Below are 26,557 nucleotides of genomic sequence, written 5' to 3'. Positions count from 1 at the left end.
GAAAACACCTAATATCCGTTGCATTGTGGACGTGGTAAACGGAGCTTTTTAAAACAGCTGTCATGACGTGCCGGAACAGGTGGCGGCAGTGCGGCATTTCATTGTTTTCTTCTTCTTATTATTATTACTTTATTGTCGCCAAACAATTGATACTAGGGCGTACAATCATCACAGCGATATTTGATTCTGCACTTCGCAGAACCTAACAATTTCAGAACAGACGGCAACAAGACTGAAGCCAGAAGCGTTAGAAATGTACTCACCAAATACTTTGACCCATAGCTTACTGAATAAATAAGTATACTCACTTTGCCCTGTTTTTTGTCCTTGCTTGTATGAAGGTGGTTTACCTATTTATGCAAGTACTTCTCTGACAATAGATGGGTGTTACATGCTCAAGGAGATCTGTTTTTTTTGTGAGAATGATGTAATGGTCTTTTGGAGGTCACCTGATGTGATTTTCCCACCGATGTGAGGTCACGTGATGACGTGCCCCGTGACTAATATAAGGGTCGACCCAGGTGACGCAGTTGGTTTTTGAGTTTGTAGATTTCCAGGTAGAACATGCTGTATCTCCGTTTCTGTTGCGTTTTTGTGACGCAGTTTCATTTTTAAAACAGTTGTACGTTCTTTTGAAAGATTCCATATTACTTGGACTGGGAATTTGTGGCTGGAAGTGCCAATTTACTCAATTCCGACAGTTTTGAAGGGAGAGTGAAGAATTCATCAAGTGAAGGATCGAGAGAAGTTGGCATCATTTGGCAGTTTAATAAAGAATCAACCTTATTGAGTCTTCGTTGGAGAGAACCTGCATCGAGATAACTCTTGCAAAAAGGGCAATGAGTTCATGCAAAAAGGTGCTCTCTTTCTAAAGGAATTTAAGGTCAGTTGATTTAAATTGTTTATTTTCGGCATCGGGAATCCTGTGGACAGAACCGGCAGTAAAGTTGCGTCTGTGAAGAAATCTTTCTCCAGAGAAGTCTCTCCCAACTGAATGTGTAATACTGTTGGACTTCCGAAGTTATCACTTTAAGAACTATATCTGACTGTATTGCTTTAAGAACTGTTTTCGCATTTAACGCTTTACGAACCAGAGCCGAGTGGAGTTGGTGAACAGCTGCATACCTGTTTAACCTCCGGTTAAAGTTTTCCTTTGTTTTTTTTTCCCTTATCGGTTATACGTGTTTAATAAATGTTTGGTTGTTTTTATAAAACCTGTCTCGATTAATATTCATTGTTGCCGGTTACGTAACATGTGTAACAGCCTAATGTAACATTGTGTGGAAATACAAGATAACACTGATGCAGATAGGTTTTATACATTTAACAAGGTGCTTTATTAATGCAACAGAGTTAGTCAGTTTTTCAATGTTCGTCGTCAGCTGGGTCATACTGTCCGTGAACTCCCTGTCGGTTGCCTCCGTATGTGCCAGTATTTGTTTTTTTTTAGTTTTAAGCCGTCCTGCAAAGGAGTCAAGAGCAATTCCTTTTAAGTTTTTCTACTCTGTAACTAGACAAACACACACCAAGTATACCGTTTCCTCTTCGCTTGTTTTCTGTGTGTCCTGTGTGTGCCCAGTAGGAGGAGATTCACCCAAATATCCATCCAATATGGACAGAGATATTTTGAAAAACGCTTAGTGTGGACGCCTGTTGTTTTTATTCGAAACCAGCGTTTCCAAAATTATCCGGCGTAGTGTGGACGTAGCCTAAAATGTGAGGTGATCTCATTGAAAGGTACAAATTCCATGCAGAATTGTAAGGAATTGACCCTTACCTGCCTCTGTGTAGAACCAGGGATTGAGTATCAAGGTAAGACCTTTCATCCAGAAGACATCTGAGAAGAAATTTCTTCAACCAAAGGGTAGTGAATCTTCAGAATGTTTACTCTAGAGTGCAGTAGAGGCAATGTAGCTAGATAAAGATCAATTAAATGTTGAAGGAATCGAGGGAAATGGACTTGGTATGAGAAAATAAAGATCCACTGAGTACATACTCTTGACATTCTCACTGTCTCCATCTCCGGAGACAGCTTATCCATGGATGTTTATTATAAATCAACAGACTCTCACAGCTACCTGGACTATACCTTGTCCCACCCTACTACTTGTAAAAACGGCATCCCTTTCTCTCAATTCCTCTGTCTCTGCTGTATCTGTTCTCAGGATGAGGCTTTTCATTCTATGATGAGGCTTGTCCTCCTTTTTCAAAGAAAAGGGCTTCCCTTCCTCCACCATCAATGCTGCCCGCAACCACATCTCTTCCTTTTCACACATGTCTGCTCTTATCCCATCCTTCTGCCACACTACCAAGGGGATAGAGTTCCTCTTGGCCTCACCTACCACGCAACAAGCCTCCACGACCAGCACATAATTCTCCGAAACTTCTGCCACCTCCACCTGGATTCCACCACCAAACACATCTTCCCCCCCACCCCACTTTCTGCTTTCTGCAGGGATTGCTCCCTATGCGACTCGCTTGTCCATTCGTCCCTCCCCACTGATCTCCCTCCTGGCACTTATAATTGCAAGCGGAACAAGTGCTTCACCTGCCCCTACACCACCTCTCTCGCTACCATTCAGGGCCCAAGCAGTCCTTCCAGGTGAGGCAACACTTCACCTGTGAGTCTGTTGAGGTCATATACTACATTTGGTGCTCCTGGTGTGGCCTCTTGTATATCAGTGAGACCTGACATAGATTGGGAGGCCGCTTTGCTGAGCATCTACGCTTCGTCCGCCAGAACAAATGGGATCTCCCAGTGGCCATTCATTTTAATTCCACTGCCCATTCCGATATGGCCATCCACGGCCTCCTCCACTGTCGGGATAAAGCTACACTCGGGTTGGAGGAACAACACCTTGTATTCCGTTTGGGTAGCCTCCAACCTGATTGCCTGAACATTGATTTCTCAAACTTCCAGTATTGCCTCCACACCCCCTCCCCTTCACCTTTTCCCTCTCTCATGCTATCTCATTGCCCAGACATTACCTCCCCCTGGTGCTCCTCCCCCTTTTTCTTTCTTCCATGGCCTTCTGTCTCTTTTACCAATCAACTTCCCAGCTCTTTGCTTCATCCTGCGATCCTCCTCCAAGTTTCACCTTTTGCCTGGTGTTTCTCTCTTCCCTCTTCCCACCTTTCAAACCTACTCCTCAGCCTTTTTTTCTCCAGTCCTGCTGAAGGGTTTCGGCCCGAAATGTCGACTGTACTTTTTTCCCATAGATGCTGCCTGGTCTCCTGAGTTCCTCCAGCATATTTTGTGTGTTGCACGTACTTGGACAACTTGATTTCTGCTTCCACAGTCCCTTGCCATCATAAAATTCAACCCAGTGAACAATTTTTGCGCCCTTTTTGGCAAGGACATTCTTTTTTGAGGTTAGACAAGAAATACTTATATCTGCTTGCCATTACTATTGTACAAGGAAATAAAGTTTCTTTGCATATAAGTACTTTCCAATCTAATGTACTTTAATAGTCAGTGGCCTTTGTTTCTTTTACTAAAGTGTAAAAGTTAATATTTATCAACAGTGAATCTGCGGAATTCATTGCCGCAGGCAGCTGTGGAGGCCAGGTGATTGAGTGTATTTAAGATAATAGTACTTGGTTTGAAAAGGTTACAGGGAGAAGGCAGGAGAATGGGTTTGAGGGGTAAATGGATCAGCCATGATGAAATGGCAGAACAGACTTGATGGGCCAAATGGCTTATTTCTGCTACTATATCTTATGGTCTCATTGTCTGCCAAGTTCTTGCCCAGTGGCTCAATCTATCTAAATCACAAAATCCCCTCCCCCCCAACTTTTTTTTTGCGGAAGCTATCTCTCACATCTGCATATACCTCAGAATGGAGATTCTTTAGACTGATTTTAATCCATCAGAATCTTTAATGCTTGGATACCTATTGATTAAGTAGTCTGACTGTAAACTGGTTCTATATTAACCTGTAAGCATGTAATTTGTTGGCCCACTCTATTTAATTGGATTGTTGTGAGTTGAAGTCCTACTTGTTAACTTGAACATGATTATTTAGGCTAGTGGTCACCAACCTTTTTAAGCCCAAGATCCCCTACCTCGACCTCAGTGAAAGGCAAGATCTACCTACTAAATCGTTTAGAGAAAAAACAGCTCAGATTGTACTTCCAATTTGAGGCCTTTTATTTGGGCGAATTGTATTTGAATTACACAAGATACTTCTGTCAAACTTTCAAATTAATTCAAACAAGAAAACACTAACTAGCATATCAAACAGGCCATACCTATCTTTCTTTAAGAATATTACAATACTTCACGCCTTTAATTCTAAGTTTCATTATTTAATTTTATTTCAACACGAAAAATAAATGAATAAATATTGACTGTTGCACTCAGTGTGATGACTGGGACTGAATACTTTCTGCTAGTTCCCTGAAATTTGGCTCAGAACTACAGACAGCCAGTCTGAGACAGTCTGTGAGGTGTAGGGTTACCAACTGTCACGTATTCCCCCGCTAAGGTAGAGCATTCCTATGAAAGCTTTCGTGTCGAAATGCTTTACACCGAAGAAGTAATTTATATGGAAAAAAAACTTTGAGCGTTCCCAGACCCAAAAAAAACCTACCAAATCATACCAAGTAACACATAAAACCTAAAATAACCCTAACATATAGTAAAAGCAGGAATGATATGATAAATACACAGCCTATATAAAGTAGAAATAATGAAAATTAAGCCAAAACTAATTCGTGGGGTTAAAAAAAATCGGCACGTACGCGCATGCGCACACAGGTGCCTGTGCAAGGCTTCACGGTCATGGTAGTCTTTCTCGGGGTAAACACAAATGTCCCGGGATTTGACTGCTACTTTTGTCCCTTATTTGGGAGTGAGAAAGTTGGCAACCTTAGTGAAGTGTCTGTCAGTAAGTCAGCTCCTGTACTTAGATTTAATAATTTTCATCTGTGAAAATGCAATTTCACATAGATAAGTTGACCCGAAGTAGGCACTGACTTTTAGTGATATGAAACACACACCGCGCATTGCTTGGCCCCATCAGTAGTATTTGCCACCAGTTTATGAATGGGGATGTCATTTTCATAGACATTTTTTTAAACTCATTGTAAATATCCTCACCTCTCGTTCTTTCCTTTAATTGCAAAAGAGTGAAGAAGTCCTCCTTTGTTGTAAAATCCTGGAAAGCCGTTCTGACAGATACAACAAGCTGAGCTGTTTGCATGACATCCAGGGATTCATCGAACTGTAGTGAAAAATATTCACGTCCTCTGATGGTGACTCTACCCTCCTTGTCACTGTTACAGGGCCAAGCATTATATTATGTATTGCAGTTGTGATGCCGTTTTTGTTTTTAAAGTCATTAAAAACAGTCTCTGCGGTAATGACCATTGCTTCCTTGAATAAATCGCCATCTGTAAAAGGCTTCTTGTGTTTAGCCAAAAGGTGACTTACACGAAATGATGCTTCAATAGCAGCCTTATTTTGAGCAGCATGTTTTGTGGAAAACGATTGCTGGGCCTCCAACCCTGATTTCAGCTCAACTTTCCAGGCACGAATTGCGCTCTTTGGGGGGTAGGTGTCTTTAAATTCCTGGTGGTTGGTGTTGTGGTGCCGCTCCAGATTCCCTCTTTTAGTCAGTGCTTGTGTTTGGTGGCACAACATACATACACACTTGTCTTTCACCAAGGTAAATAGAAATTCCTCTTCCCATTCTGGATGGAGTTTGTATGTTTTTGCCCTCTTTCGTGGAGCCTCCGCTACGCTATCAGGATATCACGAGCGATTGCTGATTGCGTCGTCTCTGATCTGGGCTGACATTCACGTGCCAGGTGGCACCTAATTAATTAGCTGGTTTATTTTGGCTTTTTTTTTCTTAAAGATGTGCTGGGTGCGTCCCGACTACTGCTGCACCCTTGCATGCTTTGCGGCCTGGAGGTTGGGGACGCTGCCGTATATTGATGTTTGCGACAGTCTGTACTCTTACCTAATCTGATTGGTCACTTTGATGCAGCACAAGCTACACTGAAAACGCGGTGTATGGCGGAGGTGCTACACACATGCGCACTGGGCAGAAAGAAAGGAACTAAACCCCCGCAACCCGGAAACAATCTCTCTTTACAACCAGCTTTTTAGTGAAAATATTGCTATATTACCATTATCCTAATTAGTATTACTTACTTTTATAATACTCACACTACAACAGTATTAGTGTATTTAATTTTTGATTTTTCTTCGGGATCTACTGGGAAAGTCTCAAAAGATTGACCGGTCCATTGCGATCGACGAGTTGTCAACCCCTAATTTAGGCTGACATTCTAGTGCTGCGCTGAACACAAGGAAGGGAAATGAGTGTAAGCCATTGAGCAGCTCATGCCTGGTTTGTCAATTAGTATGATCATTGCTGATCTTTTTCACTTCTGAAACACTTATGAACTGAAAGCTTCTCTTTATTATCTTGATAGATTTTTGGCTATTCATCTTGCGTAAATCCTGTGTCTCTGTACCATTTTAGGTTCAGGTTAATGTTTCATGTTGATGGCCATTCATCAGATATGAGAAAACTTAGAAGTTAAGCATGTTTCATGAAAAGGAGGAATAGATCGAGAAAACAAAAGGAATGCTGTAATGGGTAGAGAACCACAGTCAGCATCAGCACGGGTGCACCACAAGGGTGTGTGCTTAGCCCCTGTTCCACTTCCTTTATAGATATGACTGAGGATAAGCCCAGCTCCAATGCCGTATTTAAGTTACTGACGACACCACTGTCATTGGCTGAATCAAAGGTGGTGATGAATCAGCATATAGGAGGGAGTTCGAAAATCTGGCTGAGTGGTGCCACAATAACAACCTCTCACTCAATGTCAGCAAGTCCAAGGAGCTGATTATTGACTTCAGGAGGAGGAAATTGAGGTCTGTAAGCCAGTCATCATCGGAAGATCTGAAGTGGATAGGGTGAGCAACTTTAATTTCCTTAGTTTTATCATTTCGGAGGACTTCTCCTGGGCCCAGTACATAAGAGCAATTACGAAGAAGGCACGGCAGAGCCTCTTTGAAGTTTGCAAAAATTTGCCGTGTCAGCTAAAACTTTGACAAACTTCAATAGATATGTGGCAGAAAGTACATTGACTGGTTGCTCAAGACCTAGTAAAGGAAAGGTACATTGCATCTGGAGTTTCTCTGGTTTGCGGACAATTTCCCTCCACGCCTCTGACATAGTGAGGAATCGTGTACGAGGCAAGTTACAGCAGGGGTTTGCCATTGCCTTCTGCCAGGTGAGTTTCCAAAGAGATCACCAACTCGTAACCCAGCACAGATGGAAAGCATGCAGGGGAGCCGGCTAGCTGGATTCGAACCTGGGACCTTTCGTCCCGAAGTCTGAGGCTGATGCCACTACGCCACCAGCTGGGTCCTATGACCTAGTATTGACAGAAAAAAAAACTATAAAAAGTAATGGAAAGTAATGGATACGGCCCAGGCTAATACAGGGCTAAAGCCCTCCCCCCCCCCCATTGTGCACATCTATAGGGAACAGTGTTGCAGGAGAGCAGCATCCATCAAGGACTCGTACCATCCGGGCCATGCTGTCTTCTTGCTGCTGCCATCAGGAAGGAGGTACAGGAACCACACCAGGCTCAGGAACAGTTATTACCCCTTAACCATTAGGCTCTTGAACCAAAAGGGTTAACTTAATTCAATTTTACTCACACCATTACTAAACTGTTTCCGCAACCTATGAACTCACTTTCAAGGACTCTTCATCTCATGTTCTCTATTGCTTGTTTATTTATTTATTGTTGTTATCTCACTTTTTTCTTTCTCTTCATACTTGCACAGTTTGTTTTCTTCTGCAAATTGGTTTTCTGTCCTGCTAGGTGCAGTATTTCGTTGGTGCTATTGTTTCTTGTATTTATTGTGAATGCCTGCAAGAAAATGAATCTGAGAGTTGTTTATAGTGATGTATATGTACTTTGATAATAAATTTACTTTGAACTTTTGAACTTTGAGACCAAGAAATCCTGTGACACATGGCTAAGAGTCTGACTGAGGTTTGTTTGGAGGAGAAGAGAAAATAGGGAGAGTTGAGGTAAAGTTGTGTGCTTGTATGTATTCCAGTTTAGTGTACATACTTGATTCAATGCTCACAACTTGGTTTCTGTGTTGGAGAACCCTAATGTGGATTGTGTGACTGCATAGTAACTCAAACTTCCTGTTCTTGTCACATTAATTTGCCATCCCAGTGTCTCTGTCTTTAACCACTAACATATTCCAACTTTCGTTACTCTCCTCAGGACATTAAAATCAACAATTTCTAGCTTTTTTAGACTGCATTTGTATGAGCTGGTTCTTTTGAAGGATCATCAGGTTGAGACATTAATTTTATTTTCTTCTTCCACCTGCCAAGTGAGTATTTTTAGCATTGTTAATTCAGATTTCTTAAGTCTTAATGTTCCTGTTCTACAGAAATTTTAACTCTTTCATTTCTGGCATTTTGTTTGCTTTTCTCTCTTTGTGTTCATTCATCTCTTCAGAGCTACAAACTTGACAGGTCAAATGACCTCTTTTAATGCTATAACCATTCAATAGTCATAGTCATACTTTATTGATCCCGGAGGAAATTGGTTTTTGTTACAGTTGCATCATAAATAATGGAATAGCAATAAAATCATAAATAATTAAATAGTAATATGTAATTTATGCCAGGAAATAAGTCCAGGTCCAGCCTATTGGCTCAGGGTGTCTGACCCTCCATTGACTTTTAAGATTATTACTGTTGCTTTGGTTTGGTGTTGTATAATAGTTACAATATTATAATGTCATTGGCATATGTAGTGAACATTATTATGGAATAATTAGTGAGGGGGAGGGGAGGGGGAATCGGTGAGCTAGTGTTCATGAATTCATTATCTGTTCAGAGGTCAGGAGGGGTAGAAGTTGTCCCTGAAACAATGAGTGTCTCTCTTCAGGTTCCTGTATCTCCTAGATGGTAGCAATCAGAAGAGGGCATGTCTTGGGTGATGGGGGTCCTTAGTGATGGATGCCACCTTTTTGTAGCACAGAGGATGCCCTCTGCTGGAGAGCTTAGTGTCCATGATGGAGATGGCTGAGTTTACAAGTTTCTACAGCTTTTTTGATCTTGTGCATTGCCCCTCCATACCAGACGGTGATACATCTGTAGATACATCGTGAAACATCAAGTCTTTTTCAGACTTCTAATGAAATATAGTCATTGTCTTGTCTCCTTTATAATTGCATCAATATGTTAAGCCCTGGATAATTACTCAGAGATAATGACAGCCAGGAACTTGAAACTGCTCATCCTTTTCACTGTCGATCCCTTAATGAAGACTGGTGTGTGTTCACTCACCTTCCCCTTCTTGAAGAACGCAATCAATCACTTGGTCTTACTAATGTTGAGTGCAAGGTTGTTGTTATGACACCACTCAACCAGCAGATCTAGTTCGCTCCTGTACGTCTCCTCGTTGCTATTTGAAATTCTGCCAGCAATAGTTTTGTTGCAGCAAATTTATAAATGCCGTTTGAGCTGCGCCCAGCCACAATCATGGGTGCAGAGGGAGTAAAACAGTGGACTGAGCGCACATCCTTGAGGTGTGACACTGTTGATTGTCAGCGAGGATGTGTTAATTACAATCCACTGAGACTTTGGTTTCCTGGTGAAGAAGTCATCGATGTAGTTGAGAGGGAGGTACATGTGTCCAGGTTTTGTTGATTGTTGATTAGAACTTGATGGTCTGATTGTGTTGAACGCTGAGCTGTAATCAATAAACAGCAGCCTGATATAGATGTTCCAAAGCTTAGTGGAGAGCCAGTGAGATTGCAATGCTGGATATCTATTGTGGAGATGGACCCACTGCAATTTGCCTATGTCCTTAGGCAGGAGTTGATTTTAGCTATGACCAACTTCTCACAGCACTTCATCACAGTTGATGTGAGTGCCACTGGGTGATTGTCATTGAGGCAGCCCACCCTGCTTTTCTTTGGCACTGGTATGATTATCGCCTTTTTGAAGCGACAGTCATACCAGTGGGAACCTCCATCTGCAGTGGTGAGAAGTTGAAGATGTCCCCACCAGTTCAACACGTACAAACTGCTGAGTAGATGTACAGCCAGGTGGTTTCCTGGGGATTTCCCAGGAGTGAAGGGAGTTGAACTTTTTCCCCCTTGCCCTTCAGTTCTGATTAATTTCAGATTGCAGAGAGCTGGAGTAAAAATTGATTGCAGCTTGGTCAGCAGGGCGTCTAGGAACTGTGAACATTGAGGGCAATTAACCTATCTCCTTAACCAATTAATGATTAACCACTTCTTAACCTAACATCTTGGACAGCCATAAGACCAGAATTAGACTATTCAGTCCTTGAGTCTTCACCATTCGATCATGGCTTATTTATTTTCCTGTTCAACCCCATTCTTCTGTCTTCTCCTCGTAACCTTTGACATCCTTACTAATCATAGCTTTTTCAACTAAATTGGCATGAAATTGCATGGAAGAAAATGTGTACTTCTAAGATTTATTTCTAAATAGAGCATGAAGATGCAAATTTAATACTGAGTTTGGGTAGCTTTATTGGTGAAATTTAACCACTATCTACATTTAAATCATATAATTTAACAAAGGTAGAAGTGTTATTTTCAAGGTTGGTATGGTGATTGTATGCATCAAGTCGGAGAAACAATAGATTCTGCAGCTCCTGGTAACTTTTTCATCTGCAGTTTTAATTTTTTCAGAAATACTGTAATTTCAAAAGTTTCCAAGTAGACTATAATGGAGATTGTATAGACATGCTGTACGATTTTCAATATATTCCACTGATAAAAGGATAATTTTCTTGAGGCATGCTGCATTTCATAGAGTTAGATTAAATAATACAGAAACAGGACTTTCAGCCAACCTTACCATGCTGATTATGATGCTTATCCACACTAATCCCACTTGTATGTATTTAGGCCTGTATCCAGTCTATACCTTTCTTATCAAAGTACGTATCCAAAAACCTTTCAAAGATTGCAATTTTATCTGCTTCAATTGCATCAGCTTGTTCCTGATGATTACCAGCTCCTGTATGGAAAAGCTTATCCCTGTTATCTCCTTTTAAAATTCTACCCTTTAAACCTGTTCCCTGAAGTTCCAGATTTGCTCTGTCCTGGAAAAAGGACACTGTCTATGCCCCTAATAATCTTTTTGATCTCTTATTTAGTTTGCTCCTTGGATTAACAGAGAGATTGGGAGTAATCATGAACAAACTAAATTGAAACTTTGTATTAATATCTCATACTTTCAAGTTCAAACTAATCCTGGAATTCACTTTTCGTTAAATATTCATGCACACTCACTTTTTCCCATCAGTCTGCAAAATGTGTCTTGGAAAAATTCCTGTCAATGTTGGGTAAAATGCCAGTATTTTGAGCTCATTGTTTTTCAGATCACAGTCAAAACATTTTTCTTCACAAAACCAGACTGTTGGTGGGATGGTGAAATGTAGTACTAATTAATGACCCAGAGTTTGTGGCCTGTGGCTTATCATCACCATTCACTCCAACCTCAAAATAAGCTCCTTACAAGGATATAGCAATCTCTATGCACAAATTTTTCTGAAGCCTAATGTCAATTTCAGGGGATCTCTGACAATCTAGTGATTTTATTGGCTAAACTGAGCACAATAAAGAACTTTCAAATCCTCAAACCAGGAATGATGTAATGCTTTTGTATTACCATTAAACAAAATACTGGATTAAAATTCATTGCTTTGTAATATTTTATGTACTTCAAAATATTTTATGTCATATTTTATAATTGCATTATAATTTGCTAAGCGATAATTAATCACGCTTGGCAAATGATTATAATGCATTTTGAATAAGGTATTTGATAGAGCATAAATGTAGATTCTGGAAATCTTTAATGCTGATGGGTGATATTAATCTTTCAAGTGAATTTTTAGTGTGTGATTTATAGTGTAGAATGAAGAAAGGAAAATCTCCCTTGTTCGTTTAAATTCATAGACACTCCCTTATTGTGCTCTTGTTTTCATTCTTGTTATGTCCTTTCTCCAACGATGAAATTTGGTGAATTCTCCTTCCAAAGACATCCTGAGAGTCAAGAAATTGAACGTTAAGAAGGGACCAATGTTCTTGATTTGGAGCTTTTAGTTTCACTTCCATCTTGTTAGTCTCAGGTAGAATGTGTGTTGGCTCTCAATTCTGTACGTTATTTAAAAAGATTTTATAAATGTGGCACTTCTGTAACTTTAAGTCAGATGAAACTGATTTGCCTTTATTTTCAGATTTCTCAGCATAGTAAACTAAATATGCAATAACCTTTCTAACCTTCCTTTGAAATCGCTTCCACATTACTTAGTATAATGAGTGCAGCTGGCCACAATGTGATATCCTGATAATATGTGACAGAGCGTCCATATCACTTCCATGCAGTGTAGTCTGTGGGTATAATTGCATGCCTAAATTGACATCTGTTCATCTGTTACATCTAAATCCTTTCTTTGACTTGCAAAGTGGAAGCTATCTTAACCTACAGAGCATTGCAAATGCATTGTTCCAGCAGGACACTTGCCATCTGCTTATCGCTAATATGGCTGTATTGCCGTATAGATTGATATTTACATTATGGCATGACAAGTTCTCTTACTACTAAGCAGATTTATCTTTAAACATTCTCTTTGATTTGTAGTCCAATTTTTAAAATGCATACCTTGCTTATACATGTAATAGTTGAATTTAGGAAAATAAAAATGAAAATGGGTCAATTAAATATTTTAAATGCTATTAATTGTAAGGAAAAGTGCAAAGTAGATTAAGTCAAAATGAGAGTAGGGAAGGTATTAAGATGTAAGGACAGAGCAAGTATAAAACAGAAATATTTGAAAATGTTTGAAGTTGAAATAAGTCGTATTCCACTTTTAATAATTGTGTACCTTCACTGTTGCAGTAACAAAGAGTCATAGAGCAGTACGGTATGGACACAGGCCTTTCGATCTAATGAGTCCATGCCAACCGCGGAGTTCACTTAACTGATCTCAGTTTCCTGCATTTAGCTCATATCTCTCTAAGCCATCCAAATGCTTCTTAACTGATACTATTGAACCTGCCTCACCCACTTCCTCTGTCAGCTTGTTCCATATATTCACCGTCCTCTATGTGGAAAAAGTTGCACCTCAGGTCTCTTTTATATCTTTCTAACCTTAATCTCTTCCCCCGCCGCATGTAGAAAAGTAGATAGGGAAGTCTAAAACTATCTACCTTATCTATGCCTGTCATAATTTTAAACATATCTGTACGGTTGTCCCTCATTTTCCAAGGAATAAAGTGGCCAACCTCCACATATGGCTCTGGCTCTCAAGTCTTGGCAACATCCATGCAAATCTTCTCTGCACTTTAATTTGGCTACATCTTTCTATATCAGCACAGCCAAGTGTACCTCAGCAGTGACTTGTACAATTGCAATATAGTGTCCCAACTCCTGTATTCAATGCCGTGAATGATGAATAGAAACTCGTTGGAAATGGCAGGTGCTTGGAGGATTCAAATACCTTTAACTAAAAGAGCTCTGGAGTTTAAGTGCTCTCGAACTTGATTCAAAGTAAAGGAGATTATGTTGATTATTCAGTTTCAATTCTGACATGAGTACGTGAGTTTAACTGATCATTAGACTGATATACCAACATTTTGCAGTTCCAGTTTCTTGCTACTTTTCAGTAATATAGCAGTTCAATTGCATTCTAAATAAACGCACAAAATGTTGCACATAATACATGCACATTCCGCTTCATTAAAAAACAAGTCAACTGCAGTATACTGATTAGGTTACATCAGAGAGATCAATGTGCCACTGATCACTGTGCTTCAATTAATTTGTTATTTTAACAATATGCTTTTTTTTCTCTTTTCCTTCTATTGTTTCATTTATCCCATTGCAACTTGCTTCAGTCATTTTTGTTCTAACCACAAATCTATTGAGTATCAACTGGTGTGCTGTGTAAAGCACTTAATAACATTTAAACCTGGAGAATTTTCCTGAAGTAGAAATTTAAGTTTGAAAAGTTATCAGTTGTGGAGAAATGTAGTATTTTTAATAATTGTTTTAATTAACTGGACAAAATGTACAATGCTATCTTGAAACTGTAGAAAAAAGTGACATTAATGATCAGTTTATTTTCATGCAACATACAAAATGCTGGAGGAACTCAGCAGACCGGGCAGCATCTATGGGGAAAAATGTATAGTCGACATGTTACAAGGTGATACAAAGATAGATGGAGGAGCGGGTGGTATTGACGAAACAGAGAGCCTGCAGAGAGACTTAGATAGTTTAGGGGACTGGGCAAAGAAGTGGCAAGTGAAATACAATGTTTGAAAAAGTATGGTCATGCACTTTTGTGGAAGAAATAAATGGGCAGACTATTATTTAGTTGGGGAGAGAATTCAAAATGCAGAGATGCAAAGGGTCTTGGGAGTTCTTGTGCAGGATACCTCAAAGTTAACCTCCGGGTTGAGTCAGTGGTGCAGAAGGCAAATGCAATGTTGGCATTCATTTCTCAAGGTATAGAATATAAGAGCACGGAGGTGATGTTGAGGCTCAATAAGGCACTCGTGAGACCACACTTGGAGTATTGTGTGCAGTTTTGGGCTCCTTATTTTAGAATGGATACACTGACATTGGAGAGGGTTCAGAGAAGATTCACGAGAATGATTCTAGGAATGAAAGGGTTACTGTATGAATAGCATCTGGCAGCTCTTGGGCTATATTCCCTGGAGTTCAGGAGAATGGCGGGGGGGAGGGGGAGGATCTCATTGAAACATTCCAAATGTTAAAAGGCTTGAACAGATTAGATATGGCAAAATTATTTCCCATCGTAGGGGATTCTAAGACAAGAGGGCACAACTTCAAAATTGAAGGACGTCCATTTAAAACAGAGATGTGGTGAAATTACTTTAGTCAGAGGGTGGTAAATCTGTAGAATCTGTTGCCACAAGCAGCTGTGGAGGCCAAGTCATTGGGTGCATTTGAGGCAAAGATAGATAGGTTCTTGATTAGCCAGGGCATCAAAGGGTATGGGGAGAAGGCAAGGGAGTGGTGATGACGGGAAGAATTGGATCAGCCTATGATTGAATGGCAGAGCAGACTCTGGGCCAAATGGCCTACTGTACTATATTTTATGGTCTTAGGCATGTTTTGGACCAAAACCCTTAAGCAGGACTGGAGAAAAGAAGCTGAGGAATAGATTTGAAAGGTGGGGGGAGGGGAGAGAGAAACGCCAGGCAATAGGTGAAACTTGAAGGGGGAGGGATGAAGCAAAGAGCTAGGAAGTTGATTGGTGAAAGAGACAGAAGGCCTCCCCCCACCTTTCAATTCTTCTCCTCAGCTTTTTTTTTCCCTCCAGTCCTGCTGAAAAGGTTTCTGCCTGAAATGTCAACTGTACTTTTTTTTCCAAAGATGCTGCCTGGCCTGCTGAATTCCTCCAGCATTTTGTGTGTGTTGCTCACATTTCCAGCATCTTCAGATTTTCTCTTGTTTGTAATTTATTTTTGTGTGTTTTTTACAGGAATTGCCTATAAGACCACTACAATTCTGCTGGATGGCAGACGTGTAAAACTAGAGCTCTGGTAAGATTTTTAAAAAATACTGTGAAAGTGCACTTGTGGTTTTTAAACTGTTCTGGAATATTCACAGAAGGTTTGCAAGCTAGAGCCCTGGCTTTACTCTTTTTATACATATGCTTTGCTGGCACTGCTCATCTGAAATGTACTTGGGGGAAAATGATTGCCAACTGTCACCTTAAACTGCTGCAGTCTATGAGCTAGTGATGGCAGTAAGTGGTTTGCTGGACCACTTTAAAGAGTGGTTAGGAATTGATTGTACTGTGGATGAGATGCGATTTTAAAAACATGTCCAACTTGTCATCAAGTGAATGTTAAACACGAGGTCAATAACACCAACTAAAGAGTTGACATAGAATTTTGTTATTCTAGCTAACCGATTTTACTATAGCAGATGTTCACATATCTCATTGCTGTCATTGAGAGTTTTCTGTGCTCAATTTCTTGCATCTCAGTAGGGACTGCATTTCAAAACATATTTGATTGTATCGCACTTTGCCAGAGGCTGAGGATACTTTGAGGTTGTAAAGCTAATTTATAAATCCAAGTTAATTTCCTTTATTCTACACCCCCCCCCCAACTGTTTTCCTGCCCTGTGCCATGTACTACTAATGTAATGGCACAATGGGCCATGAATAAGTCATTCAGGTCTGTCCATTATTATGTCATTTAATAGTTGTTGGTAGCATTTGGATTACTCTATCTACTAACAGATCAAGTCTAAGTAGTTTCTTTGTGAAATACAATGTTACAGAATAAATGTTTGGGGCGAAAAAGCTCCAGGTTGGTCAGCATGTATCACCTCCACCACCCTTACACCTGCTTCCATTTCAAATTTGTAAGCAATATTTGGGCAAAAGAGAGAGAGGGAAGTATGTTCTAGGATAGGAGAGCTTCACTGAGAAAAATTAAGATGAATCAGAGTCAGTTCTATTATCACTGACATATGCCATGAAATTTGTTGTTCAATACAGCGCAACACATTTTAAAAATTACTATATATTACAATCAAAATATGTATTAAAAATAAGTAGTGCAAATATAGTGAGGTAGTTTTCATGGAATCATGGACCATTCAGAAATCTGTTAGTGGAGGGGAAGAAACTGTTCCTAAAATGTTGTGTGTGTGATTGTGGGCTCCTGTAGCTCATCCCTGATGATAGTAATGAGAAGAAAGCATGTCCTGAGTGGTGGGGATCCTTAATGAAGGATGCTGCCTTTTTGAGGAATCAGCTTTTTGAAGACTTCCTTGATGGTAGGGAGACCAGTGTCCATGATGGAGCTGGCAGAGTTTACAACCCTCTGCAGCTTTTTCAAATCTTGTGCAGTGGCCCCTCTATACTGGATGACTATGCAACCAGCTTGAATGCTCTCCACAGTACAACTGTTGAAATTTGCTAGAATCTTTGATGGTGATGTTATTTCTGATCCGCACTGACAGGTCCTTGCTTAGGCAGGAGTTAATTCTAGCCATGATCAACCTCTGAAAGCACTTCCATACAGTAGATTTGAGTGCAACTGGGCAATAGTCATTGAGGTAGCTCACCTTGCTCTTCTTTTGGAACCAGTATGATTGATACCCTTTTGAAGTGGGTGGAAACCTCTCACTGCCGGAATAAAAAATTGATGTTCCTGAATACTCCTACCAGTTATTTGGCACAGGTTTTTAGTGCCCTACCAGGTACACTGTTGGGACCTGTCACTTTGTGAAAGATGTTCTGAATTCAGCCTCTGAGACACATATCTCAGCCAGATGCCTCAGGGATTTGCACAGGTATAGTTTTATTCCCCCTTTTAAAGTTTGCATAAAAGCCATGCAGTTCATCAGGGAGCGAAACATCACAGCTTAGATTATGATGTTAGGTTTACCCGTACAGGACATAATGGCCTGCAAATCCTCCCATAGCCAACGTGCATCCAATTCTGTCTCTAACTTCACTCTGAATTGCTTATTCACTTTTAAGATGGCCTGGACTTCCTGTAAAGTTCTGAATCACTGGTCTTGACCACCACAGATCTAGTCCTGAACAGTGAATCTCACAGTTTATCCACAGGTTCTGGTTCGGGAATGTCCAGTATGTTTTTAGAGGCACACACTCATCCACACAGGTTTTTATGAAGTTGGTGACAATGTGGCATATTCATTCAAATCCAAAAATGAATCTCTGAAAATGGCCCAGTTCACCATTTCAAGACAACCTTGTAAACGCTTCCCTGCCTCCCTTGACCATATCTTTGCAGTCCTCACCACTGGTACTGTGGTCCTCAGCTTCAGACTATGCAGCAGGAGTAGAAGTGCAGCCAGGTGATAGTACTTGCCAAAATTTGGGCATGGTATGGCATGGCATGATGGTGGTATAACAGTGGTCAAGTGTGTTGACTCTTCTAGTTCCACAGGTGATAGATTGGTGATATTTGGTCAGAAACTTCTTCAAGCTGGCCAGGTTCTTGTCCTCACAATGATTGGGAAGGTATCAGGGTGCACTGTTTCATGATAGCTGATCATGGTGCTCAGTTCCTTCAGTTCTTGCCTGACAGTGGCCAAGGGTGGAATGACAACTGCTACCAGGATTACAGTGGATAACTCTCCTGCAGATAAAATGGACACTTGACTATGAATATTCCATTTCAGGGGAACAAAACTAAAATAAAACTGCATGATTGAGTTAATCATAAAGCAAATGCCACTGCCTCTGCTTTTACCTGATGCTGCTATCCATTCCATGTGATGGAGGATGAAGCCCTTGGGCTGAAGTGCTCTGTCTGGAATGCTGGGGGTGAGCCATGTCTCTGTGAAGCTTAGTATGCAGCAGTCCCTAATCTCCTTCTAGAAATGTATTCTTGCTCTGAGGTCTTCAATTTATTTTCCAGATACCCTACATTAGTCAGGGGGATAGTAGGAAGGTCCTTTGTTTCATTTTTACCGACAGCCCAGTGGATCAGCCCTTAATGGGAAACTATACTCACTAGCTGGGTGGTCTGCAGGCAGAAGTCTACTGATTTTGAGGACAGTAGATTTTTAAAAATTATTATGCTTAGGTTTTGTACTCTGTAATCATCCTAGAAGTGAATGTAGCTTATTGGTTTAACTAGAGGTTGGCTACAGAATGTCTTAAAGCAAAGCATATGAAGATACACGTCAATACACTTAAAAAACCTCTCAGTTTCTCTTTATTTCAAATATATTGCTTCCTCCTGTAGTTGGTAATCATCCTGTATATCTCACTCAAATGCCCATTACCTAACATGTTCTGTGTTCAACTGTGCAGGAGTTAAAGCCAAGCCATTCCATGGGGATACTTTTTGCACACTCACCTGGAGCTGGCTTCACAATCTGGTCAAGTCTGGGGATGATTGAGTTCTTGCTATTTATCTCGGAACCTGAATCCAAGACCTAACTAGTTTTGTAGCTAATTTTGATTTAACTTTTTCCCTACATGCGCTTGTAAATGATCATTTAAAAAAAGCTTTACAAAGTATTTTCCTAGGATCTCTAATGCTGGTTAGTATTCATAGACGTCAGGGCAAGCTTGTTTCTTCAATCACTTCTACAGTAAAACTATTTATCTTGCTATATCTCTGCATTGTAGTGAGTGTCTCTATGCTGGTTATGTATTTTCTTTACTCAAAAACTGAGTAGATGACCAGTTCTGTAGTTATTCTTTGCAGGTAGAAGGATGATTTCTGTACATATAATCTGATACCAATGTTTCTTAATTCAACAGAAGTTTAACACTTGCAGTTCATCAGAGAAAAAAGCAATTTATCATTTGGGTATTTGCAAACTGTTGGTATTTTCTTCTCATAGTGATTCTGGATGACACTTGTCTGCAGTGCTGGCAGAAAGAGTGTGGTGAAGGCTTGATAACAACAGATAAGGAAATGGAAGGAAATAGCACTGGGAATTCTGGGGAGGAGCAGAAAGGGGAGGCATAGCTAAAATTGTAATAGAGATACTGATTTTTATTTGGAAAAAGCAAACTGCTGGGACTCATTAGGCCAGGTAGTCTCTCTGTAGAAATGAAATTTAAACCTTTGTTTGACTTTCCATTAGAACAGATCAGTTTTGACAGAAACTGGATTGGATGGTTATCTGATAGGACATAGAATAGTACAACACATTACAGGCCCTTCGGCCCACAATGTTGTGCCGACTCTCAAACCCTGCCTCCCATATAACCCCCACCTTAAATTCCTCCATATACCTGTCTAGTAGTCTCTTAAACTTCACTAGTGCATCTGCCTCCACCACCGACTCAGGCAGTGCATTCCACGCACCAACCACTCTCTGAGTAAAAAAACCTTCCTCTAATATCCCCCTTGAACTTCCCACCCCTTACCTTAAAGCCATGTCCTCTTGTATTGAGCAGTGGTGCCCTGGGGAAGAGATGCTGGCTATCCACTCTATCTATTCTTCTTATTATCTTGTACACCTCTATCATGTCTCCTCTCATCCTCCTTCTTTCCAAAGAGTAAAGCCCTAGCTCCCTTAATCTCTGATCATAATGTATACTCTCTAAACCAGGCAGCATCCTGGTAAATCTCCTCTGTACCCTTTCCAATGCTTCCACATCCTTCCTTTAGTGAGGCGACCAGAACTGGACACAGTACTGCAAGTGTGGCCTAACCAGAGTTTTATAGAGCTGCGTCATTACATTGTGACTCTTAAACTGTATCCCTCGACTTATGAAAGCTAACACCCCATAAGCTTTCTTAACTACACTATCTACCTGTGAGGCAACTTTCAGGGATCTGTGGACATGTACCCCCAGATCCCTCTGCTCCTCCACACTACCAAGTATCCTGCCATTTATTTTGTACTCTGCCTTGGAGTTTGTCCTTCCAAAGTGTACCACCTCACACTTCTCCTGGTTGAACTCCATCTGCCACTTCTCAGCCCACTTCCGCATCCTATCAATGTCTCTCTGCAATCTTCGACAATCCTCTACACTATCTACAACACCACCAACCTTTGTGTTGTCTGCAAACTTGCCAACCCACTCCTCTACCGCCACACCCAGGTCGTTAATAAAAATCACGAAAGTAGAGGTCCCAGAACAGATCCTTGTGGGACACCACTAGTCACAATCCTGTCATCCTTTTTTTCTTCACATAATTGAAGAATGCCTTGGGGTTTTCCTTTACCCTACTCACCAAGGCCTTCTCATGTCCCCTTCTTGCTCTTCTCAGCCCTTTAAGTTCTTTTCTTGCTTCCCTATATTCCTCAATAGACCCATCTGATCCTTGCTTCCTAAACCTCATGTATGCTGCCTTCTTCCACCTGACTAGATTTTCCACCTCACTTGTCACCCATGGTTCCTTCACCCTACCATTCTTTATCTTCCTCACCGGGACAAATTTATCCCTTACATCCCGCAAGAGATCTCTAAACATCGACCACATGTCCATAGTACATTTCCCTGCAAAAACATCATCCCAATTCACACCCGCAAGTTCTAGCCTTATAGCCTCATAATTTGCCCTTCCTCAATTAAAAATTTTCCTGTCCCGTCTGATTCTGTCCTTTTCCATGATAATGCTAAAGGCCAGGGAGAGGTGGTCACTGTCCCCCAGATGCTCACCCACTGAGAGATCTGTGACCTGACCTGGTTCATTACCTAGTACTAGATCTAGTATGGCATTCCTCTGGTCGGCCTGTCCACATACTGTGACAGGAATCCATCCTGGAGACACTTAACAAACTCTGCCCCATCTAAACCCTTGGAACTAATCAGGTGCCAATCAGTATTAGGGAAGTTAAAGTCACCCATGATAACAACCCTGTTATTTTTGCACCTTTCCAAAATCTGTCTCCCAATCTGCTTCTCTGTATCTCTGCTGCTACCAGGGGACCTATAGAATACCCCCAATAGAGTAACTGCTCCCTTCCTGTTCCTGACTTCCACCCATACAGACTCAAAAGAGGATCCTGCTGCATTACCCACCCTTTCTGTAGCTGTAATAGTATCCCTGACCATTAATGCCTTCCCTCCTCCCCTTTTTCCCCCTTCTCTATCCCTTTTAAAGCACTGAAATCGGGGAATATTGAGAATCCATTCCTGCCCTGGTGCCAGCCAAGTCTCTGTATGGCCACTACATCATAATTCCATGTATGTATCCAAGCTCTCAGTTCATCACCTTTGTTCCTGATGCTTCTTGCATTGAGGTACACACACTTCAGCCCTTCTGCCTTACTACCTTTACACCGTTTATTCTGCTTCTCTTTCCTCAAAGCCTCTCTATATGTTAGATCTGGCTTTACTCCATGAACTTCTTTCACTGCTCTATCGCTTCGGGTCCCATCCCCCTTGCAAATTAGTTTAAACCCTCTCGAACCATGCTAGCAAACCTACCTGCAAGGATAGTGCTCCCCCTCAGATTCAGGTGCAACCCATCCAATCTGTACAGGTCCCACCTTCCCCAGAAGAGATCCCAATGATCCAAAAATCTAAAACCCTGGTCCCTGCACCAACTCCTCAGCCACGCATTCAACTGCCATCTCCTCCAGTTCTTACCATCACTGTCATGTAGCACTGGCAGCAATCCTGAGAACGCCACCCTTGAGGTCCTGTTCTTCAGCCTTCTGTCTAGTTCCCAAAACTCACATTTCAAGACCTCATCCCTCGTCCTGCCTATGTCATTGGTATCAACATGTATCACGACATCTGGCTGCTTTCCCTCTCATACCAGGATGTCGTGCACCCGGTCAGAGACATCCCGGACCCTGGCACCCGGGAGGCAACAAACCATGTGGGTGTCCTTTTCACATCCACAAAATCTCCTGTCTGCTCCCCTGACTATAGAGTCTCCAATGACGACAGCTCTCCTCTCCTCCGTCCTACCCTTCTGCACCACCAGGTCAGACTCAGTGCCGGAGGCCCTGCCACCGTGGCTCACACCTGGTCGGTCGTCCCCTCCAACAGTATCCAGGACGGTAAACTTATTATTCAGGGGAATGGCTACAGGGGTGCTCTGCACTACCTGTCTGCTCACCTTCGCTTTCCCCCCTCTGACTGTCACCCAACAACCTGCTTCCGACAGCCTAGGTGTGACTACCTCCTTGTATGTCTCATCTATGACTGCTTCATTTTCCGTTATGAGTCGAAGGTCAGCCAGCTGCTGCTCCAGATTCCTTACACGGTCTTCCAGGTCGCCCAGGCGTATGCACTTCTGGCAGATGTGACTCTGCGGGAGAGGGGCGTTCCCCCAAGACTGCCATATCTCACATGAGAGGCACATCACCGTCTCAGGAGGCATTGTAAAGACTAACTGCGAGCAAGCTTGTCCTCCGCCTCTTCTAGTCGAAGCCTCTCGAGTCAAAGCCTCAAAGCTCCACTCCTTCACTGTTGTTGAATTCATTGTTGAGTACTGAGCCATATAATGTTAAAATAGGAGATTTGTTGGCAATGAATCGAGAATTAATATGACAGATAGTTGGAATCTCAGGGTCGGCCTAAGCACACTGAAAGCAGATGTTCTGCAAAGTGGTCACCCAGTCTCCATTATGTTTACTTCGGTGTAGCAAGAACACTTTGAGCATCAACTATCATACACTAAGTTAAATATAGCGTCTTTTCTATTGTTCCTTTTCCCTCCTATTTCTATATTTCCCAAACAGAGCATCTGTAGTTAACAAGCTGATATCACTACTGCATATTATTTAGTGTCCTTTATTCAGATTTTGTATCAAAAACATTTCCATTGTTCTCCACCTTCCCCTTTCTCTGCAACTTGGAAACAAATGAATTTTTAAGCTTTTTTTTGTAACTTCTGATGAAAGATGATCAACTTGAAACATCTGTTTTTCTCTGCACATAAGCTTCCGACTAAGCTGAGTATTTCAAGCATTTTCTACTTTTATTTCCTATGTAAGTTTGCTGTCAACACCATTGGGATTGGCTGACTAAAAGGTGGTGATGAATCAGCATATAGGAGGGAGTCAAATATCTGGCTGAGTGGTGCCATTACAACAACCTGTTACTCAATGTCTGCAAGATCAAGGAGCTGATTATTGACTTGAGGAGGAAGAAACCAGGAACCAGTCCTCATTGGGTGAACAGAGAGGGTCAGCAACTTTAAATTCCATGGTGTTATCTTTTCAGAGGATTTGTCCTGGGTCCAGTCCAGCAAGTAAGTGCCATTACAAAGAAAGCATGGCAACGACTCTACTTAGAAATTTGTGAAGATTTAGCATGTCATCTAACACTTCGACAAACTTCTGTAGATGTATAGTGGAGAGAATATTGACTGGCTGCATCACAGTCTGGTATGGAGCACCAATGCTCTTGAGCGGAAAAGCCTACAAAAAGTACAACCCTGTCCAGCACCCATCCAAACTTCTCATAAACGTTGAAATTGAACTCACGTGTACTACTTGTGCTGGCAACACATCCACGACCCTCTGAGTGAAGAAGTCTCCACTTATATTCCCCTTAAACTTTTCACTTTTCACCCCTTAACCCAGTTAGCAGAAATATCATCTATCTTTTATCTAATGGAGTTAATAATTAATTTCAGTCGCTGTGTTTCTGGTCTATTAGCTGCTGGATTTATCAATGTAATAGCTCAACTGTTACCTGGTACAGACATTCAATGATGTAGAATCATATGCAGTGTCAGTAATACAAAACTATAAATCTAATAGAAATGTTAAATAAAATGATCAAAGCTGGAAATAAACTTATTTCTTCCTTCATTCAGGAAGGTGGAAGATGGAGGCTTAAAAGCTAATCATAATTGTAATTCTTTAAACTACAATTATGTTTCTTTTAAAAGCTATTGAACACTTAACATTCCAATTTATTCCCTAACGGTTTTAAAATCTAGTATTGAGGAAATTGCTTTGAAAATGCTAATGCTAATTAAGCTGTTTTTTTTTTAATGTTTTAGGGACACTTCAGGCCAAGGAAGGTTCTGCACAATCTTCAGGTCCTATTCCCGGGGTGCACAGGTGTGTAGTATTTGGACAAGCAAAGAAAATGGGAATAGGGCATTTCATTCCTGCAAGCCTGATTCACCATTCACTGCAACCAATGGATAATTATTTATCTTAGCGTCATATTCCCGCTCTGTCTCAATACCATTCAGTTCTTTTTTTTTGTGTGTTTATCTACAAATGTATGCCTGGTGTGATTGAGAATTCCATAGGTTTATCACCCTCTGAGTGAAGAAACTTTTTCCCACCTCAGTTCTAGATATCTTACTCCTAAGACACTCCAGTTTGGTCTGCTATCAGTGATTGAGTTTTGGAAGTTTTAATGAGATCCCCTTGAAAACAAATGACTTCTCTGACAAATATGAAATATCTATATTGTTTTTGTTTTGTATTTTCCACCGCTGTTGTGAATATCATGTGTAAAGCTTGATTTGTCTATGTATACAACTCTATTACATTTTTATAGGCAGTGCAAAGGCAAAGCAAATTGTGTTTTGCTTTGATATGCCTTGATGAGACTGGATCAGTCTTGAAATACAAAGGTAATGTTAATTCTGGAGACCAAATGGGTTGATTTTTGTGCTGTCTGGGTATTGGAAGAAGAATGAATGAGTTCATCAGTTTGCTCTAGAGTTGTTAATAATGTAATATTAAAAGCCCTCGTGAATGTGCCATGGATGTTGGAAATTTTTGCCTGATGAAGTCCTAAACAAGTAGAACTAGCTCATAAAATCCCTAGAATAGTAAGCAATTCCATCAAGGCAATTTTTGAAGAAGCTGCTCTTTTAACTATGCCATATGTAATATGATGCTTGAAGTCACTCTGCTTAATGAGCACAGAGGTTCACATTCACATTTGAGGTGATTGGGATACAAGGTTAGAATCACTTTAAATAACTGCTGTGCTAATGAATTTAAAGTTGATAACCATTCTGATGTTGGTAAATGGAATACTTCATAGCTTTGATTATCAGCAGGTTTCTTCTGAAGTAAAATTCTCTTTGGAATTTAATCCCCAATTTAAGTTTTTCCATATAAAATACATTTAAATCTGCCTCTGCTAAAATGTTACTTTTTGTATACGTTGGGAAAACACTGTTGTCATGATTGAATAGAATGTGATTTTTGTTTTACTCATTAGCAAAATATTTGTAGAAAAACTGGCCTCCTTTGGAAATGAGAGTTTTTTGACATTTTATTCCAGTTTTAATTATTCATGGTGTTACTAATAAGCTATGAAGTGACCATATCCCAGAAATTATTATGCTTTGATTTTAAACTTTTCAGCAATCTTTAAAGTGATGGCGACAGGAAAGATGGTTGTGCTAATATTGTTTTCCTCTACTAATAAAAGTAGAGAGTTTAGTTAGTAGTATTATAAGATTGGAATCCTGTCCTTTCCTTTTCAAATATGAATTCTATTAATGTATTTTAATGGAAGATTCTAGTCATTTATATTGTACATTTGAGATCCTTAATTGCAGAATAAAGTTCAGAATTGTGACTGAGTTGTTAAGAGGCACAAAATAGTAAGGATGTAATATTTATATTAATTACGGAAGTTACTAGAAATCAGTAGAGAGACAGCCCAGGTGTTCTCATGATCTTCTGAAGTAAAGTTGTCAAACAATCTGCCTTACTGCAGTGGAAGCCTGGTGATAGAGGATCTGCAATTTCTGCTGTATTGCAGTGCACATGGGATACAGGAATATATTCCTCATGGTAAATACTAGCTTCTTTATCATTGATCAGAAAAAACGTAATTCTTTAAACCTGCTATTTGCAGAAGCAGCAGTTTGCAGAAATCTTCCTTACGTACCACAAAAGTAGAAAAGCTTGAAGATTTCTAGTGTAGCACCTCTGGTATCAGTCTCAACCATCCAATTCTGTCACACATTGATTATGCACAGCTCCTCAGTTGGAATGTTCTTTCACAATTACATTCATCCTGTTTTATAAATTTTGTATTAGCTAGTTGTTAACTAAGATCTAAATGACAGTCTGTTGTG

At 40.6% G+C, this 26,557-nt stretch overlaps 1 protein-coding gene across 1 annotated transcript in view; it reads left to right on the top strand.

The window, feature by feature from the left end:
• rab40c (RAB40c, member RAS oncogene family) overlaps window positions 1-26,557 on the top strand; it is an 83,738-nt gene that overhangs the window by 40,279 nt on the left and 16,902 nt on the right. The window contains exons 2-3 of the mRNA XM_063058830.1: window positions 15,559-15,619; window positions 24,503-24,563. Of these exons, the coding sequence (XP_062914900.1) occupies window positions 15,559-15,619; window positions 24,503-24,563 (122 nt within the window). The remainder of the gene's footprint in view (window positions 1-15,558; window positions 15,620-24,502; window positions 24,564-26,557) is intronic.

This window comes from Mobula hypostoma, chromosome 9 (assembly GCF_963921235.1).
Source record: "Mobula hypostoma chromosome 9, sMobHyp1.1, whole genome shotgun sequence".
NCBI classification, from domain to species: domain Eukaryota; kingdom Metazoa; phylum Chordata; class Chondrichthyes; order Myliobatiformes; family Myliobatidae; genus Mobula; species Mobula hypostoma.
The sequence above is the reverse complement of the archived record's forward strand: the minus strand, read 5'-3'. Positions and strand labels throughout refer to the sequence as shown.